This window comes from Hemicordylus capensis, chromosome 12 (genome assembly GCF_027244095.1).
Source record: "Hemicordylus capensis ecotype Gifberg chromosome 12, rHemCap1.1.pri, whole genome shotgun sequence".
NCBI classification, from domain to species: domain Eukaryota; kingdom Metazoa; phylum Chordata; class Lepidosauria; order Squamata; family Cordylidae; genus Hemicordylus; species Hemicordylus capensis.
In genome coordinates this window covers 4558301-4577661 of record NC_069668.1, presented here as the reverse complement: position 1 = coordinate 4577661, position 19361 = coordinate 4558301, and the positions used below count along the sequence as shown (strand labels likewise).

Genomic DNA, 19361 nt, shown 5'->3' with positions numbered 1-19361 from the left:
CTGCTGTGGCTCCCCTGCACCTGGGATTCAGAGGCGGCCTGCCTCTGAGCCTGGAGGCTGCTTGTAGCCATCAAGACTATTAGCCATCAGTAGACCTGTCCTCCATAAATTTGTCTAGCTCCTTTTAAAACCATCCAAGCGGCTGGCCATCACCACATCCCATAGCAGGGAATTCCACAGATGAATTATGCGCTGTGTGGAAAAAGTTCTTTCTTTGTCAGTCCCACATTTCCTGGCAATCGGTTTCATGGGAATGACCACTGGTGAGAGAGGGAGAAAAAATTACCTTTGCATTCTCTCTACAGCATGCACCATTTTATCAACTTCTGTCATGTCTCCCCTCAGTTGCCTTTTTTTCAGCCCAAGGTGTTCTAGCCTTGCCTCGTAAGGAGGGTGCTCTAGCCCCCTGATCACCTGGGTTGCCCTCTTCTGCACCTTCCCCAGTTCTACAATATCCTTGTTGAGATATGGTGGCCAGAACTGTACGCAGTACTCCAGATGTGGCCACGCCATCGGTTTGTACAAAGGCATTATAATACCAGCTGTTTTATTTTCATTCCTCTTCCTGATGATCCCTAGAATGCAATCTGCCTTTTCCACAGCTGCCACACACTTACCAAGAGCCATCTGCCACCACCCCAAGGTCCCTCTCCCGGTCAGTCACCAACAGCTCTGACCTCCAAGTTGCGTCTCCTCAAGGCCCTTCCTCTAGCCCGGCTCTCTTCTGACCATAAGGTGGTCTAAACTCTGGGGCAACTTGGTTTAACTTGCCAGCCATGTTCAAAGCATCTGTCTCTTCTGCACTGACCTACGATGCTTGGTTTTAAAACACATTTTCAGCCCACTGACTTTGATCATCTCTCTCTTTTTTTACACAGTGGAAGAATCAGATATCATTGATCTTGAAAAGCGCTATTGGCTTCTGAAGGCTCAATCAAGAACAGGCCGCTTTGATCTGGAAACGTTTGTCCCTCTGGTGTCTCCTCCCATTCACTCATCGCTGGGCGAAGGTATGGAACCGCGAGGGCTGGTCTTGGTCTTTGAACATAAAAACATAAGAACAGCCCTGTCGGATCAGGACCCAGAAGGCCCATCTAGTCCAGCATCCTGTTTCACACAGTGGCCCACCAGATGCTGCTGGAAGCCACAGGCTGGAGTTGAGGGCATGCCCTCTCTCCTGCTGTGACTCCCCTGCAACTGGTCTTTGGGTGGGGCTGCGGCGACGTCCTTCCAGCCAGTCATGTCGGTCTCTGTTCTTGGCACTTATTGTCTGTCCCATCTCAGAAGTTCTGCGTGGACGATGATGGACGAGCAGATCCACAAGACAAGAGGTGTTTGAACAGTGTCACGGTGCTGCATAGGGCAGTGTGGGGCTGGCCTGCCCACCAGGCAGACCTAGGGCCCATGTTCCCTTTAAGAGGGATTCCCAGAGGATGTTGACCACAGCTCCCAGAATTCCCACCTGCAAAGGCCTTTGGCTGAGGATTCTGGGAATTGTAGTCAACAACATCTGGGAATCTCTGCTTCAGGGAACACTGCCTAGGGCACTAGTTCTTGGGGGCACATAAACCCTATAAGAGCCAGTGTGGTACAGTGGTGAGAGTGCTGGACTAGGACTGGGGAGACCCGAGTTCAAATCCCCATTCAGCCATGAGACTAGCTGGGTGACTCTGGGCCAGTCACTTCTCTCTCGACCTAACCTAATGCACAGGGTTGTTGTGAGGAGAAACTCAAGTATGTAATACACCGCTCTGGGCTCCTGGGAGGAAGAATGGGATATAAAATGTTGATGATGATAATAATGAACAGCTAGTCTCGTTGGCTGCACTCCCTCCCTTGAATAAGAATTGCCTGCCTCATTTATTCCCAAGAAGAAATGGTCTCGGGCCACATTTCCACATTCACAGCCTCTCGGAAGTGTGAGTCTTCCCCCCACTAATCAACGGGGAACTGGCTCCCATGGTATCCTCAAACCAGCGCGGGCGAAACATTCGCTGGGCGCCTACACACGCCGACCACTTGACCTTGCGAATTAGCAGCCTGCACGACCCAAGTTAAAGCTGAGGCTCTGTGTGTCTCGGGCGGGGGGCGGGGCGGGATTAAAATCAAACTTTGCCCTGTGGCCACCCCCTTAAAATGCAGGAGCATTGGATGCTTGCCTTGGTTCTTTTCTGCTCTGGAGTTGCAGGAGAGGGGGAGGACCTGTCCCTCGCCAAGGGGTCCCACTCCGGGGCAGTGCTCTCACCCTCTTATTTTTTTGCCTCTTGTGTGCGGAATGAGTTTTGTTCTGGGCAGCAGGATCAAGGCAGTCTGTCGCATGTGCATTTGGAATGGGGCTTTCCTGATTCAACCTGAGGGGGGTCTAAAATTAACTGGGCGGACATCCCAAAACTTGTGAGCGTGCGCACACTTTAGAGGGAACACTGCTCAGGGGGTCTGGATGCTTGAAAAGCATCATGGCGGCCCCCCTGCCTGTCTTCTCTCCCTTGATTCTGAACTTGGGGTGTGTGTGTGTGTGTGTGTGTGTGACTGTTCATGTTCCCAACCTCAATAACTTGGTATTTGAGGGAAGGCCAGGCTCGTGAAGCCAGCCTCTCTCTCTCTGCCTGGTGGAACTTGACCGTGCCTTTTGATCCGATCCTCGGCAGGGCTGTTCAACGCCTTTGACGAAAACCGCGACAATCACATCGACTTCAAGGAGATCTCCTGCGGACTGTCGGCCTGCTGCCGGGGTCCTCTGGCCGAGCGGCAGAAATGTGAGTGTGTGCCGCGTGAGACTTCCCCGGGCCTCGTCTTCCCTGAGACTTCCCAGGGCCTCGTCCTCCCTGGCATTGCTAACCGCAAATCCCACCTTTTGAGGTCCTTAGGAAGGGAGGGAGGTGAGACTCGGCGGTCCTGCCTCTTCCACACCTGAGCCGTTCACAGCAACAATCCAGTCCATAAAAGCCACACAACCGCCGAGATCCCTCGAAGCCTCGCCAGTACATTCCACCCACGGACTGCGAGGGTCCGTGACACTAGGCCAGAAGACCCCCTTCACTGGAGGAGGGACACAGAAGGGGAGAGGTGGTCTCTAGGGCACAGAGGCGGGAATTGTCCCCTCTGCTAAGCAGGGCTAGCATTTGGATTTGCATTTGGATGGGTGGTTTGCATTTGGATGGGTGGCGACGTGGTTTGCATTTGGATGGGTGGCAACGTGGGAGCGCTTTAAGATATCCCCACTTCGAGGACAGGGCTGTAGCTCAGGGTTGGAGTATCTGCTTCCCTGCAGAGAGTCGAGCTGCTTCCGACTCCCAGTAGGGCTGGGAAAGAGAGCCTCTGCCAGTCAGTGTAGATGGTTCTGAGCTAAAAGGACCAGTGGTATATTATTAAGAGAGGAGAGCTGGTCTTGGGGTAGCAAGCATGACTTGTCCCCTTAGCTAAGCAGGGTCCACCCTGGTTGCATATGAAAGGGAGGCTTGATGTGTGAGCACTGTAAGAGATTCCCCCTTGAGGGGATGGAGCCGCTCTGGGAAGAGCAGAAGGTTCCAAGTTCCCTCCCTGGCAGCATCTCCAAGATAGGGCTGAGAGAGAGATTCTTGGCTGCAGCCTTGGAGAAGCCGCTGCCAGTCTGGGTAGACAATCCTGAGCTAGATAGATCAGTGGCCTGACTCAGTATACGGCAGCTTCCTGTGTACCATTCTGTGTTGTCTGACTCTGAACGAGGCACCTTCCTATGAGGATGGGGCCAGAGCTCAGTGGCAGAGCATTTGCTTTGCATGCAGAAGGTCCCAGGTTCACTCCCTGGCAGCATCTGGGAGAAACCCCTGCCTGAAACCTCGGAGCGCTGCTGCCAGTCAGTGCAGACACTACTGAGCTTTCTGGCTCGGGATAAGGCGACTTCCTCTATTCCTATGTGGGAATTTTGGAAGCGGCAACTTCTCTTGCAGGAATGAGAAAATTTGCAAAATTGTGCTAGAACCGCTTCTTTGATAGGCTCGTCTCTCTAGAGTCTCTGCTGGACCTGCAGAAGGTCCGAGGTTCAATTCCTGGCAGCATCTCCAGGTAAGGCTGGGAGAGACCCCTGCCTGGAACCTTGGAGAGCTGCTACCAGTCCGTGTTGGCAGTACTGATGGCCCAATGACCTGACTCGATATAAGGCAGCTTCCTGTATTCCTACATCTCTCTGTCCCTATCTAAGTTTTTAAGCTTTTCTCTCTTTGCTCTCTCCATCGCCCTTCCTGATAAGGCCGAATGCAAACCCCAATATGTGTGCTTTTTCAAATACGAGCGTTTTAAAACCCTAATTCCTAACCCTGCCTTGGCACAATTAATTCGATATATTATTATGAGTTAACACTCACACTCTCTGCCAGTTACAGTCGGTTCGCTAAGAAAGGCCTGTCTTGTTTGTTAGTAGCCAATAACCTCCTTCTGGGTGGATTTTAATTTTCCTTTGATAAAATATTCATGAGCACAGCCGGTTAGCTCTGTTTTATGGCCAGGATGCCCGCAGTGGTGTGTCTGCCGCGCACGGAGCGTTTGTGTGCCGGGAACGCTAATATTGGCTTGTTTCGAGGTGGAGAATAAATGGAATGATCTCTTTTCTCCCCTTCTCTGTTTGTGCTCTGTTGTTGCTTCTCTGTTGGTCATACCACTTTGATCTTCTCCTCCTTCCTCCCAGACCAGCCCTGCTCAACTTTGCCACCACCCCCCAGCTGTTTTTGAACTACAGCTCCCAGAATCCCCAGCCACAGTGGCCAGTAGCCAGGGATTATGGGAGTTGTAGGCCAACCTCTGCAGGAGGGCCAAAGTTGAGCAGCCCTCACCCAGACCTTCTCAGAAGCCCCTCTTGACTTGCCTGCATCTCGCCTGCACCCGCTCTCGCTATTCCCCACCCACTGCTCTTAATTTGTCCACTCCTGACTTCTTTCTCCATGCCGACTGCAACATAGGAGCATAGGAAGCTGCCATATACTGAGTCAGACCCTTGGTCCATCTAGCTCAGTATTGTCTTCACAGACTGGCAGCGGCTTCTCCAAGGCTGCAAGCAGGAATCTCTCTCAGCCCTATCTTGGAGATGCTGCCAGGGAGGGAACTTAGAGCCTTCTGCTCTTCCCAGAGCAGCTCCATCCCCTTAGTCTCCCATTTATATGCAGCCAGGGCAGACCCTGCTTAGCTAAGGGGACCAGTCATGCTTGCTCCCACAAGACCAGCTCTCCTCTCCAACCTTGCCCACTCCTGACTTCTTTCTCCAGATCTGCCTCCCTTGTGTCCTTTTCAAATCTCCAACCTTTGAGAGGCCGCATCATGAGATGGGTGTGTAGTGGATAGTTGGTGGTTGATACTGAGGACTGAGTCTGACCCGTGCTCCATCTAGCTCAGTATTGCCCACACAGACTGGCAGTGGCTTCTCCAAGGTTTCAGGCAAGACTCTTTCCCAGCCCTACCTGGAGATGCTGCCAGGGTTGGACCTGGGACCTTCTGCATGCAGAGAAGAGGCTCTTCCACTGAGCTGAGGCCCCGTCGCCTAAATGCTCACCTGCAGCTGCCCATCCAAATGCAAACCAAGGTGAACCCTCCTTAGCAAATATTGTATTTACCTGGATCCAAGACTAGTTTCCCCCCACCCGAGTTGTTTGATATTAGAAATCGGGAGGCCGTCTTAAATTCAGAGTCCTTCTCCTTTCGAGTAAATGCAGGCATAACCTGTATATTAAGCTCTGCTTTTTTAAGGGGGCCGCCTTAAATCCAGAGGCGTCCTCAGTTTGGGTAAATACAGTCCCTTGTGCTCACTACCTCGAGACCCACTCTCCATGCCTGAAGAAGCCCCAGCAACAGCCACTGGGAAGGGCTGCTGGGTTGAATACGAACATGGGAAGCCGCCTTCAAGCAAGTGGAAAGAGGATTGCTGGTCTGGTGGTCGCAAGCATGACTGGTCCCCTTAGCTAAGCAGGGTCTGCCCTGGTTGCGTATGGATGGGAGACTAGAAGTGTGAGCCCTGGGAGAGATTCCCCTTAAGAGATGGAGCTGTTCTGGGAAGGGTATCTAGTTCCAAGTCCCCTCCCTGGCAGCATCTCCAAGATGGGGCGGAGAGAGACTCCCGCCTGCAACCTTGGAGAAGCCGCTGCTGCCAGTCTGGGTAGACAATACTGAGCCCGACGGACCAAGGGTCTGACTCAGTATGGAAGCAGCTGCTTCCTGTTCCTATGTCAGTGAGACAGCTGGTCCATCGTGCTCAGTCTGGCTTGCGCTGAGCGGCAGTGGCTCGCCAAGGTGTTTTCATCCAGGGCTCTTCCCCAGAGATGCTGTCGGGGCTTAAGCCATGGACTTCCTGCATGCAAAGCCGATGCTCAGCCACTGGGACCAAGCAGGGTGACAGTTTCTTAATGAAATAATAGGAAGCTGTTTGGCCCTTAATTGCCGGAGGCGGCTGCAACTTGGTGGTGAATCATTTAGCAAGATCTGCTGGACTTAAACAAGAAGAGGCTACTTTGATCCCATGAGGGCCACCCTAAAAATATAACGGAGTAAGGTACGGCATCCATCCTGCACCGATCGAAATGGGTGACGCAGTAGGCCAGAACTGTTGACGAACCTTCAAAGCTCATGTCGCGCTTGCCTGAAAGAGCCACACTTGACAAACTGGAAATCCCCAACGCTGGCTGTGGAGGTGGTCCATCCGAGGGCATGTGGCTTCTGAGCTGAGCGGTGGCTTTGATAGTCAGCTGGGGTGGTCAATACCATCTGGCGGGGTGGGGGGGACGAACTCACAAAACCTTGTGAGTTTTGACAAGGTCTGCACCCCTAGAGGCGAAGGCATGGCAAGGTTTTCTGCGGTCGGTCTCATGCCCTTCTGGTCCTGACTGCCAGACCTGCAGCTGTCAGAGGAATGGAGATTAAAATTGGCAGGGGTGTCCTCCTAAAGATCGCTCCATGGAGAGAGGACAACTATTTGTACTTCCTTACCCCGACCCTAACCCTTTCCTCTGCGCAAAGATGACTGCAGTTTCAACCCATCATTTGGGGTAGGGAGAAAGGAGGGGTGATAATCAGAGAGAAAACTAAGTGCAACAAGGCCATTGCCTCTTTTCCCTCCCTGGGGGGCTAGGGGGTTGCCAAATATCACTGTGAGCATCCGTCCTCTGAGAAGGCACCGGTGGCGAAAATTTGTGGGCTTGGCTCATGGTCCGAGATTAAACTATCGCTACGCTACACCGTGAGCATTTAGTTTTAGTGCACAAAAGAACCTCGTTGCTCCTCTTCTCTCTGTTAGTTTGCTTCAAGGTTTTTGATATTGACCGAGACGGGGTTTTATCTCGCGTGGAACTGGAAGAAATGGTTGTGGCCCTTTTAGAAGTCTGGAAAGATAATCGTACTGACGACATTCCTGTAAGTTGCGCTCAAAGTGCTTATGTCTGCACTTCCCCCTCTTGTCTGTGCTGATGTTTAAGATGTTGAAAAACAAATGCTGTTTACACCTCTGAAAATGCCTTTCTTCGGAGTTGCCTGTCCCAAGGGAAAGCGCAAACCCAATGTCTGCTTGTGCAGATGACGTTAAAAAGTGCCTTGCTTTCTAGTTCCCGATAAGAATGTGGCTAAGCGGATGGCTGAGGCTTGTTAAACTGTCTGGATCGTCCCAGGAGGATGTACAATTGCTGGACAGTTCTGCTTTTTTGCTTCCCGTGTAAGCAAGAGCATCTCTTGAAATAGTATGGTTTTTTGCCGCGTGTTCTGACTACTCTTTTCTTGCCTAGGAATTACACATGAATCTGCCGGACGTTGTAGAAGAAGTTTTGAAGGCCCACGATACTACCAAGGTGAGAAGTTGCTTGCACTTCCTTCTGCCGCCTTTTCATTGTTCAGTCAAGGGATGGGGCCGTAGCCCTGTGGTCAGGCATCTGCTTTGCAGCAGAAGGTCCCTGGTTCAGTCCCTGGCAGCATCTCCAGGCAGGGCCTGGGAAAGACTTTGCAAGGCGCTGCCAGCCCGTGCAGACCAGGGGCCCCCAGGCTTTGGCCCCCAAAGGTTGTGAGAATACAGCTCCAATCAGTTCCTTTCTGAAGGCTTTGCCATGGCCGCAAGCCGTGATGACCTTTGAGCAGGGCTGCTTGACTTCGCCCCTCCTGCAGACATTGGCCTACAAGTCCCATAATCCCTAGCTGTTGGCCACTGTGGCTGGGGATTATGGGAGTTGTAGTTCAAAAACAGCCGGGGGGGGCTAAGTTGAGCAGGCCTGCCTTTGAGTCTCAGGTCTATGGGTAAATGTGGGCATTGGGAACTACACCTTGAGGAAATGGCATATTCAGTCCCTTAAAATATTGGAGGGTGTTTCTCTGTGTGTGTGTGTGATCAGACACTTAGTGAAGCACTCACAAGCTGTCTTCTTCTTCCTTGTGCCTCTAGCTGGGCCACCTGTCTCTGGAGGATTACCAGATCTGGAGCGTGAAGAGTGCTCTTGCCCATGAATTTCTCAATCTCCTTTTCCAGGTACGTTTGAAACCTCCACGGGGTGGCAATTGAACTCCGCTTGCTCTGCCGGCCTGATCCTGCAGTCAGGAAGGCCGAGTGCTGCGTCAGCTCCTCCGCCAGGGCGCTTCTGGGTCTGTCTGTTTTTCTTGGCGGAGAAGCTGCTCTGTGCCTGACTGAGGCTGCATTTGCGGGATGCCTAGCACAATCTGTGCAGTGTTGTGGTGTGTTTTTTTAAGGGAAAAGACAAATCCATGCAGCAAGATGGTGGCATAACAGCTTTGTGTTTGAGCTGATGCTTTTGCCTTCCGACAGGCCCCTTCTCCTGAATCAGAAGCAACTTGGGCCCTCCTGCAGAGGTCGGACCACAGCGCCTGTCATCCATATTGGCTGCTGTGACTGGGAATGATGGGAGTAGTAGTTGAATTCAAAGGGCTGAGGTGGTGCATCCCTGTTCTCAAGCCTTGTTGGTCAGTTGGTTGGGGCGAGGGTGTTGCATGCCAGGCTCAAAGGGTGAGAGTGTGCCACGGTTTCGTGTGCAGGCTCGCCTCCCCCCAGATGACACATCTGGCTAGTTCAGACAACCCTAAACTGGGAGGGGCGTGCTCCTGCTCCGTGGTCGTGTGAACTCTGGAAATCGAGGTGGGAGGAGAAGAGAGGGCCTGGGAGGCAAGAGTGGGGCTGCAGCAGGGGCATAGGGTCCAGGGAGCAAGAGAGGACGGCCGTCCCTCGGCCGCCAAGGCACCTCCTCGCCTTCGGCCAGGGAGCCATCTTTCCTGCTCCCGCACCCAGCCGGCGAACGAAGCACTCATTGGCTGGGAGCACAAGGCACACTCCTATCTTCCCCAGCCGTGTTGCACTGAAACGCTTGCTGTGCTGTGGGGGGGAAGCTCAGCCAGCCAGCGTTGCACTGAAACGTTGACTGGGGAGGAATAGGCCCTCCCCCGGGCACTGGCCCCCACCCCCTGCGCCTGCCTTTTCGAGAAGGCAGGGGAAGGAGTTCCCCACCAGCAATTCCACGCACCGATGACTGGGGCAGGGGGCTTTGGCTCCTCCCCCTTGGGGCTGACTGTTGGCACAGGGGGCGGGGCTTGAGGCACGCAGGGCAGCTTTTCATCCCCCTGCCGTGAAATGCTGGGGCCAGAATCTGGGGCGGGTGCGCACGTCCTGCCGGTGATCACATTGCAAGCCTTTCTGCCTGTTGCTGGGCTCTTCTTGCCTTGACCTGCAGCCTCCAGGTTTGCAGGGGGGTGTTAAACGTTTACAAAACGTAAAAAGTAGATTTCAGATTTCGGTGATGTTCTCAGAGGAATGGAAATGACACTTGGCAGGAAGGCCCTCGAAAGAGGACTCCCTGGAGATAGGACGCCCATTTATTCACCCTGACCCTGACCCTACCCTAACCCTTTCATCTGTGCAAAAATGATTGCAGCTTGCCCTGATTGTTTGGGGGTAAAGAGACAGAAAGGGTGATCACACGCAGAAAGGTAAGTAAGTGCAACAATGCGGTTTGCAACGATGCAAATCTACCCATCTCTTGGGGGATAGATTTTGCCAAAACGTATGATGAGCACTCGTCCGCTGAAATTGTACTGATGGCCAAGATTTGTGGGCCTGGCTCATGGACTCTCTCTCTCTCTCTCTCGTGTTACTCTCCTTTTGAGTTCTTCATCGCCTCCCCAGTGGATGGAAAGGTGACCAGCCCTCCTGTTGGACCATGATGTGTTTTTGTTTTTGTCTTTTAAAAATCTCTTTCTTATGAGATTTAACCCCACTCCTGGATTATTCTGAACGGAGATTCTACAGCTGTGATGAGCTCAAGTGCATCAAAACCAACATGCTGGAATGTGGAGAAAAGGGCCAACATTGAACAGCCAGCTGTGTGTTTTGTGCTTGGCAAAATCCATCATCTCCCAGCAGCTAATGACTTCCTATCTCTCTTTTTTTATTATTCACAATGCAGAATGCCTCTCCCATACTGTAATATCAATGTAAATCCGTCTCCCCGCCAGCCATTAAAAAACACGGCCTCCAGCTGGGTTTCAAATTGGTGGCCTTGAGAACTGAGCAAAGAAGGAGGGTATAAATATTTTGATGATCAGCCAGCCAAGGGAGCGAAAAATGGATGTTAGTATTTTAAAATTTAGTCCTCAGTAAACAGCCCCATTGTCATGCACTTTGAGTCGACCTCTTTGTTACCTCGTCCTCTTCTCTCGTAACTGAGTGGGCAGATTAGTCTGCAGATCTGTACCGTTTGGAAAAACCCTCTCGGGTGGAGAGTGTTCCAGTCTCGACATCACTCCAAAGGACGATTTAGAAAGCATAATTATGGTTTGCTGTCATTGCTGACTTGGAACAGCCATGGTTTGTGATCAGAAACCATGGACTGGCCATTTTGCATGGTGTCTCTGTTTTGTGGCTTGCGGTGGTTTCTGAATTGTGACTTCCAAAGCTGTGGACAAGCTTCTTGGAGATGTTCAATCTACCACCTGTCCTCTGGATCCATGCCCAACATGGCTTATAACATCTAGTAGGGAGGCTGTCAGAGATGGCCTAGTTGCCATCGTGAATGGCTCGCTGGGGGAGGGCAGGATGCTTCCATGTTTGAAAGAGGCTATTGTGAGACCTTTACTTAAGAAGCCTGTCCTAGAGCCCTCAGGATTAACCTCCTCCCTCCTTTCTTTCTCTAGGTGTGCCACATAGTCTTAGGTTTACAACCTGCTACTCCAGAAGAGGAAGGACAAATCATCAGGTATGCCTTCACCCGCCCACCTGTACCTTCATTGCATTTTCTCTTTCTGGTGACTTTTGTGTGGTTTTGAATAAGATGATCTGCCTCGGGGCAGGTGGTGTTCAAAGCATGCCTCCCCTTCCTCTTTTGACTTTGTAAATGTGATTTTTTTCAAATAAGTCCTAATTAAGTACTATTAACAAGTCAGTTAATAGTCAATTAACTGTCAATTTCAATGGGAGTGCTCAGAGGGGAAGGGTCTGCTGAGCTCCAGCATGTGACCAGCCAATCAGAAACCGAGAAGGAGGGGCTTCTCCCCTCTCCCTCCCCTTCTGCAGTGGGTCCATCAGCTTCAAGCTGACGATCCTCAATTGGGGAGCCCTTCAGGTACCTCTAGGGGAAAGCCCAGTCTAACCAAAATCTGCTTCCTTGCCATGTCCACTCATTGGCTCTAGTCCTGCCCTCTGCAGCATGCAGACACCTGTCTGCAGTACAGAGGTGGGAAAGGACCGGCTTACCTTTCAGGGTTGGCTCCCTGAGCGAATGTCTCCGGAAGCCCTCTGGGTCCATGGGGTGCCCCTTTTATTTAGGGCAAAGGTGTTCTAATGCGACTGATTTGGGCCTTTGTGCTTTGTCTTGACCTTAGGGGCTGGTTGGAACGAGAAAGCAGGTATGGCCTTCAGCCAGGGCACAACTGGTTTCTGATTGCGACGCAGTGGTGGCAGCAGTGGAAAGACTATGTCAAATACGTAAGCCACGCAGAAGTTCAGGGGAAGGGGAGATGGGGGTGGAATAAGGCAGCTGATGAGTGAAAAGACAAGGAGAGAGAGAGAGCGATCTAGCAGATGTGTTCCCCTAAGGCATGGCCTTCACATGCCTTAGGGGAGGGTTGGTTGTTTCCATCAAGTCCTATTAAACTTCCCTATAACAAGGATTCCCAGATCTTGTTGACTACAACTCCCAGCTAGGGATGTGCCCAAACTGGTTCGGCGCCTCCTTAGGGAAGCACCAAACTAGCTCAGGGGCCCCACATTCGAACTGGTTCAGCAGGGCAGAGATTGGTTGCTTTAAAAAGCAGGTCCTGACCTGGCCCACCACTACTCCCATCTTCCCCAGCCACAGTAGCCAAAGGCGGCTCAAGATGATGGGAATCCATCTATCTATCCATCCGTCCATCCATCTATCCATCCGTCCGTCCGTCCATCCATCCATCTATTCATCCATCCGTCCATCTGTCTGTCTGTCTATCTTTCCGTCTGTCCGTCCGTCCCTAACTATCTATCCATCTATCTATCATATTTTTATACCACCCAAAACTTACATCCCTGGGCGGTTTACAACAAAACAGAATAAATGACTTGTAGTCCAACGTCATCTGGAGACCCAAGGCCACAAAATTCTGTTTTAAGCCCTATGGACCTTTGAAGCTGCCTTCAGACTGAGTCAAATCATTGCTCTGGCGAGCCCAGAATTGTCCGCTCTGACTAGTGGCAGCTTTCCGAGGTCTTGGGCAGAGAGAAGCCTTTCCTCCCCATGCGAGCTGGAATCCTGTTTTCTGGAGATGCCGTGGTTATTGAGAGGGGACCTTCTTCATGCCAACCAGATGCTCTTCCACCAAACTATGGATGTTCTCGATGAACCTATGAAGCTGCCTTATCCTTCCTGAGTCAGATTATTGGTCCCTCTAGCTCAGTTTTGTCTACACCAGGGATTCTCAACGTGTGGGTCCCCAGGTGTAATTGGACTTCAACTCCCATAATTCCCAACCAAAGGCCGCTGGGGATTATGGGAGTTGAAGTCCAGTAACATCTGGGGACCCACACATTGAGAAACCCTGGTCTACACTGTCTGGCAGCGGCTTCTCTGAGGTTCCAGGCAGGACCCTTTCCCAGCCCTCCCTGGAGCTGCTGCCAGGGACTGAACCTTCTGCATGCAAGGCAGATGCTCTTCCACTGAGCTATAGCCCCATCCCTGTGTGAACCTCAAGCCAGCAGCTCACAGAGTTACTCCAGCACTAGATAGAAAGCCTGAAATATCAACTGCAGGGAAGGATGTGGTCTTCACCTTCCCTTCCCGGAGAAAGGCAGCCCCCCGGTTTAGGGGAGGAGTGCTTTGCTTTTGAGATGTGCACGTCTCCGGACATCTCTGCTGCAGCCTCTAGGACTGGCACGTTGGCAAAGGTGGGATGCCAGGGACCAAGTTTGTGTGTGGGGGGGGACGAGTCAGTCTCTGATGTTGGCAGAAGAAGGAAGCACGAGCCCCCAAGAGTCTGGCAGCAAAGGGTTCTACAGAGGGGGCTCTGTGAGAAAGCTGGGAAAGAGGAAAGGTGTGAATTCTCAGTAGGATGCCATGACACCAAGGATGGGGACTGCTTCCAGTTGGGAACTCCCCCGTCCCACCTCTTGTCTGCCCCAATGTGGCCTAGTGAAGGAGTCTTCAATAGGCAGACTCCTCCGTTGATTCTGCCGGTACTCTTTTCAGGTTTGCTTCGTTATCATGAGGGCTAGCAACTTGGCTGTTTTTCAGAAACTAGATGTGAAGGGTGTGCTGTATAATGAAACAGCAGCCATGCAGCAAAACACCACCGCTAGTTATGCCTCTTTCCAGACGCTAGCTAACATTTTTTCGGCTCCCACCCCCATTTTTTAATTAAACAAATGGATTGTGTTTAAATAATTGAATGGTGCTTGAATGTATGACTGACGGGGGCCAGATAAGGTGGCCCCTGCTACTCCCCCCCCCCATAATTTTTAAGCTGGCTATAGATCTGCCTCTTTCAAGCTTGAGGCTTCAACACCCCAGTGAAATGTACTCATGGATACCTTAGTCCCTTGTCTTGGGGTGTGTGGTTTGACCTGTAGTTCAGTTGAATCTTTTTCTCTTTCCATTCTAGGACACTCGCCCTGTTGTGATAGAACCTTCATCGGTCTTAAATGGAGGTAAGAATTCCCTCCTGGCTCCTGCCACCTGTACGTCAGAACAGGGAGAAGACAAAACAGGCAGTTTAAATTACTTCAGTGCCACAGAAGAAAAGTTTTCAGATAACATTTCTACTGCATCCGAAGCCTCAGAGACCACTAGCAGCAGTAAGCATTACACACACAAACCCCCTGCACCTTGTTTTGAAAGATGTTTGACTATAGGTTAGGCACTGGAGGGTCGCCGAGCCAAAAAGACCTCAAAATGACCCTCTAAGCCAGTGTTTCTCAACCACTGGTCCGTAGACCGGTGCCGGTCCACGAGGCATTGGGTACCGGTCCATGAGGCATCACTAATAAAAATCACACACACACACCAAAAAAACAATTTTGGGCTGGCAGGGGCCACCGGAAGCTATCCAGAACTCATTTCCAGGCAGCCCTTGCTTCTGGATAATGTTCATTTCACTTCCTTGAAATGAATATTATGCAGCAGTGAGGGCTGCCTGGAAATGAGCTCCAGAGAACTGCCTGAAATTGTTTTTTGGGGGTGCCTGGGGGTGGGGATCAGGGGAGTGACCCCTTTACTCACTGCTGGTCCAGGAAATGGCGCATGTATAATGTACTGGTCCATGACTCCAAAAACGTTGAAAAACTGCTCTAAGCCACATGTGGCTTGAAACTCAAGCCTACCGAGGACACGGGAAGCCTTGTGATGTCTCTAGACCAGGCCTGCTCAACTTAGGCCCCCCCAGCTGTTTTTGGACTACAACTCCCATAATTCTCAGCCACAGCAGCCAATAGCCAGGAATTATGGGAATTGTAGGCCAACATCTGCAGGAGGGCCGAAGTTGAGCAGGCCTGCTCTAGACCAGTGGTTCCAACCCAGGGTTCCTCCAGCTGTTGCTGAACTACAACTCCCAGCACCCCCAGCCACAGTAAGTTGTAGCTGGGAATGATGGGAGTTGTAGTTCAGCAACATCTGGAGGAACCCTGGGTTGGAACCACTGCTCTAGACCAGGCTTCTCCAACCTGCAGCCCTCCAGATGTTGCTGAACTACAACGCACAGCATACCCAGCCAGGGATGCTGGGAGTTGTAGTCCAGCAACATCTGGAGGGCCGCAGGTTGGGGAAGCCTGGTCTAGACCAGGGATTCTCAGCGTTGGGTCCCCAGATGTTATTGGACTTCAACTCCCATAATCCCCAGCCAAAGGCCACTGGGGATGGGGATTATGGGCATTGAAGTCCAATAACATCTGGGGACCCAACGTTGAGAACCCCTGGTCTAGACAATAGCTAATTGCCAACATCCTCTTCTGTTGCATTGCATAGAAGGCAGAGGTCACAGTGGGGCTATGCAGATATGCACGGTCTCAGTGGCTTCCACTGAATTCCATGGGAGAATACCGTCCTGTGATGTGGGGCCTGGTAGAAAAAGAGCAGCCACCCCGACACGCTCCAGACCCAGGGCAGAATCCCAACGAGGTTTGCCATGGGGTGAAGAGCTGGTCTTGCAGCATGGGCTGTCTCCTTTGCTAAGCAGGGTTCACCCTGGTTTGCATCTGGATGGGGGACTACATCTGAGCGCGCAATCTGCTGTAAGTCACTCCCCTTAGAAGATGGGGCCGCAGCTTTGCAGGCAGAAGGCCCCAGGTTTGCTCCCCGACAGCGTTTCTGGATCAGGCCAGGAAAGACTCCTGCCTGGGACCCCTTAGGGAGTCGGCGCAGGCAGTCCTGAGCCCGATGGAGCCGTGGTTGGACTTGACAGAAGGGAGCTTCCTCTGTAAGCCCCACCGAGACAAAGGAGACCAGACCCACGGCAGTCTCAGTCATTTCAGTGGGACTTCGTCCTGACAGACTTAGTCTGGATCCTGCCCCTTCATGTCACCAGGAGCAGGTCTGAATATACAACCCCATTATTTTTGCCCCTGTAAACGGCTGCGGTTTGTTCGTATAGGGAATATAAAATTTGGGGTTACAATGCGGGCAAACCCTCCCTAGTGACTAGGAGTTGTCGTCCTCTGGGAATCCCTGTTCCAGGGAACACTGGTCCAAACCCCAGTTTTAGGGGGCCCTGGTCCCAAAAGGCTTGGGAACACCCCCCACACACACCTTGGGGTTTGCCCCTTGTGGTTTCAAGGGGGCGCGTTAGTGTGGATCTTCCTCCCTCTCCAAAATGAGACACAGCAACGTATCTCTGGCTCCCGACATGCTGTTCTTAAGCTGGCAACCTTTGGGATCTGTTTCCACCCTGTCTCCCTCTCGCCTTTCAGATTCTCTGTACGCCACCACTCCCAGCAGCGACATATGTTTACCCCAGCAGCTTAACTCTTCCGATAACAACAACCAGTGTCTGTTTGGAGCGAATGGCAACATATTACTGCAGCTCAGCCCCCAGCGGCCTGGAGCCATCGACAACCAGCCCCTCGTCACCCAAGACCCGGTGAAGGTAAACGTGTTGTGGGCCTCGGGACGTCGCGGGGGAAAGGGAGCCTCTTGCTCTTATGCCCAGGTCTGATGGCCATCAAATCTCATCGGATCAGGAGGGCTGCTCGCGTGGCCATTAATGGGACGGGATCAGCATCCTACCCGGGTTTGGGCGCTGTGCATGTTCCGGGTTGGCAGCTAAAAGCTCCCAGGTGTGTCAAGGTTATTTTCTATCACTTCTCAGGAGGGGAAAATAGATTTTTCTTACAGTGTGTTATGTGTGAATAAAATGCCGGCTAAAGGAAGCCACTGGTGAAGAGTTTGGAAATGAAATGCATTTGGGATAGCATCAGATTTTTATTTTTATTTTTTATTTGCACATCTAGCAATATTGTTTGTTTATTTTTAGCCCACCTTAAAGAGCTCAGAGTGGGCGGGACGCTCTCCCAAAGGGATACAACCGAGCAGAAAGGTGTTAGGAACATACATAGGAAGCTGCCATATACTGAGTCAGACCCTTGGTCTATCTAGCTCAGGATTCTCTTCACAGACTGGCAGCGGCTTCTCCAAGGTTGCAGGTGAGAATCTCTCTCTGTCCTATCTTGGACATGCTGCCAGGGAGGGAACTTGGAACTCCCTGCACGCAAGCAGGCGGGTGCTCTTCCCAGAGTGGCCCCTTAGGGGATGCCCTAAAGGGAATATCTTATAGTGCTCACACATGTGGTCTCCCATTCAAATGCACCTCGGGGCAGACCCTACTTAGTAAAGGGAACAATTCATGCTTGTTACCACAAGACCAGCTCCAGTTCCAGGAATGTTTTTAATCCAGGGTTGGCATTTTTCATTTATTCATTTTATTGATTACACTTTTATACCACCCCATCCAAAAGGCTTCACCTCGGAGAGCTTTAGGTTGTCAGGATCTGATGCTCTTCCTTTTCCTTCTCAAAGGCTCCATCGCTAACTATGGAAGGCGGCCGGCTGAGGCAGTCTCCCCAGTTATTCCAGGGGAAGAATTATGAGATTGTCCCCGAACCGGTATGGAGGGCCCTTTTCCACTGGTACGGCGCAAACCTCTCTCTGCCGAGACCAGTAAGTACTCAGACTGGATGCTCTTCCCAGTCCCAGTCCCTGTGAGCTGACCATCTCAAGGTGCTTAAAACCATGTATGCCAGCTACAGTGATCACTTCTGGCCACCGGCAAGACCCAGTATTTATTCAGCTAAAAGACAGATTGGAGACTTCTTTGGAAGGTTCATTTTCAGCACTTAGTTCTTGTAACTCTCTCGCAGTGTTCCCTCTAACAGCGATTCTCAGATGATGTTGACTACAACTCCCATAATCCCCCAAGCAAAGGTTCTTTTAGCCAGGGATGCTGGGAGTTGTAGTCAACAACATCAGAGGGAACATTGCATCCCTTGTGCTTGGTAAAAGGCATTTTACGAGTACAACCGTGCCATCAAATAGGCACCAATGTAGTCATTGTTGGAGTGGGGAGAGACTTGAGATGCATTTTATTAATTTTAATTCTATGTTGGGGAGGGGAAATTGCATTAATCATGAAATTGTATTAATCATGTAATTGTATTAATCATGATTGTGTCGGTGGTCTTTGCACAAAAGTTCTCAAAGTGGTTTACAGAGAAAGAAAAATAAGACAGTTCCTTGTCCCCAAAGGACCAGCCATCTAAAAACAAACACAAAGATAGAGACCAGACCGGTAACAGCCACTGGTGGGATGCTGTTCTGGGGCCAGATAGGGCCAGTTGTTCTCGCCCTGCTCAGTATAGAGAGAATCACCATTTTGCGAGATGCTTCTTTGCCCAGTTAGCAGGAGTTAACTATGTTAACTAGGATTTTTTCCTCCGTGGACACTTCATGACTTGGTGCTGTGATCCTGAATAATTATTCAGTCCTTACAAAGATTTGTTGGCTCTGATTTTGTCCCTTCCGTACGTAATTCTGTTAACACTCTCTGCTGTGTTTCTTCTTCATCCAACTTGCTAGGCCAGGCTGCTGTTGTGGGTCTCAGTCCCCATCAGCAAGTTGGCTCAGTGCCTTGAAGGCATTCTGTGCCAGCAACTAGAACAAGGAGCAACAGTTTCCTAAATCACATTCTCTGTTGCTATCTTTTATGAGGCACGCCCCACCCGCCAAAGAAGAAAACCTACGCAGAGCTGGACAATTTTTAGCAAATGAAAAGGCAGATGCAACCAGCCAGCTGACGCTTTGATGCGGGCGGTTCCTCTGGAGCCCTGCACAACCCCGCTTTGCCATCAGACTTTCTTCCACACATTCTCCATGGAAACGGGCATCTTTCAGGGCCTGAAAAAAGCCAAAGACTTGTCCATGCCACACAGCCCTCCAGAAAGTGCTGCACGCCATGGCTCTTGAGGGAGGGAGTGCCGTTTGGTGAAAAAGCTGCAAGCATACTGCGTGCAATAAAGGGAGACCCAGCGCCGCCCTCTAGCGTTTGCTGTTGAAAGCATTTCAGGCAAAGCTGAGAATAATTCTTTTGGAGTCAGCAGCCCTGTGCAGGTGTGGTTTGAGCCTTTCCGCTACAGGATTGGGCCTGCCTGCTGTTTGTTATTTTATTTTACTTTATTTTATTTTTATCCATTTAAATCATCACACATCTGTACTGTCAGATCATGGAGTCCCAAGGTGGTTGAGACCTGAGATGTGTTGGGATGCGCATGTTGAGATACAAACATCTTAGCATGTGTATCCCTCTCTTCACAACAGCCCTGTGAGGTAGGATAGACTGAGAGAGAGAGAGTGGACTAGCCCAAGGACACTCTAGGAAGAACATAGGAAATTGCCATATATGGAGTCTGA

At 51.2% G+C, this 19361-nt stretch overlaps 1 protein-coding gene across 2 annotated transcripts in view; it reads left to right on the top strand.

Moving 5' to 3' along the window:
• The window catches only part of USP32 (ubiquitin specific peptidase 32), a 145382-nt gene that overhangs the window by 92022 nt on the left and 33999 nt on the right, over positions 1–19361 (top strand). Inside the window, exons 6-15 of one of the 2 annotated variants that reach the window (XM_053275083.1) lie at positions 879–1010; positions 2649–2756; positions 7256–7371; positions 7737–7799; positions 8384–8467; positions 11137–11198; positions 11824–11926; positions 14071–14116; positions 16370–16545; positions 17475–17615. In XM_053275083.1, the coding sequence (XP_053131058.1) occupies positions 879–1010; positions 2649–2756; positions 7256–7371; positions 7737–7799; positions 8384–8467; positions 11137–11198; positions 11824–11926; positions 14071–14116; positions 16370–16545; positions 17475–17615 (1031 nt within the window). Of the gene's footprint in view, positions 1–878; positions 1011–2648; positions 2757–7255; positions 7372–7736; positions 7800–8383; positions 8468–11136; positions 11199–11823; positions 11927–14070; positions 14264–16369; positions 16546–17474; positions 17616–19361 lie in introns of both variants that reach the window. The other variant, XM_053275082.1, reaches the window with a different exon arrangement.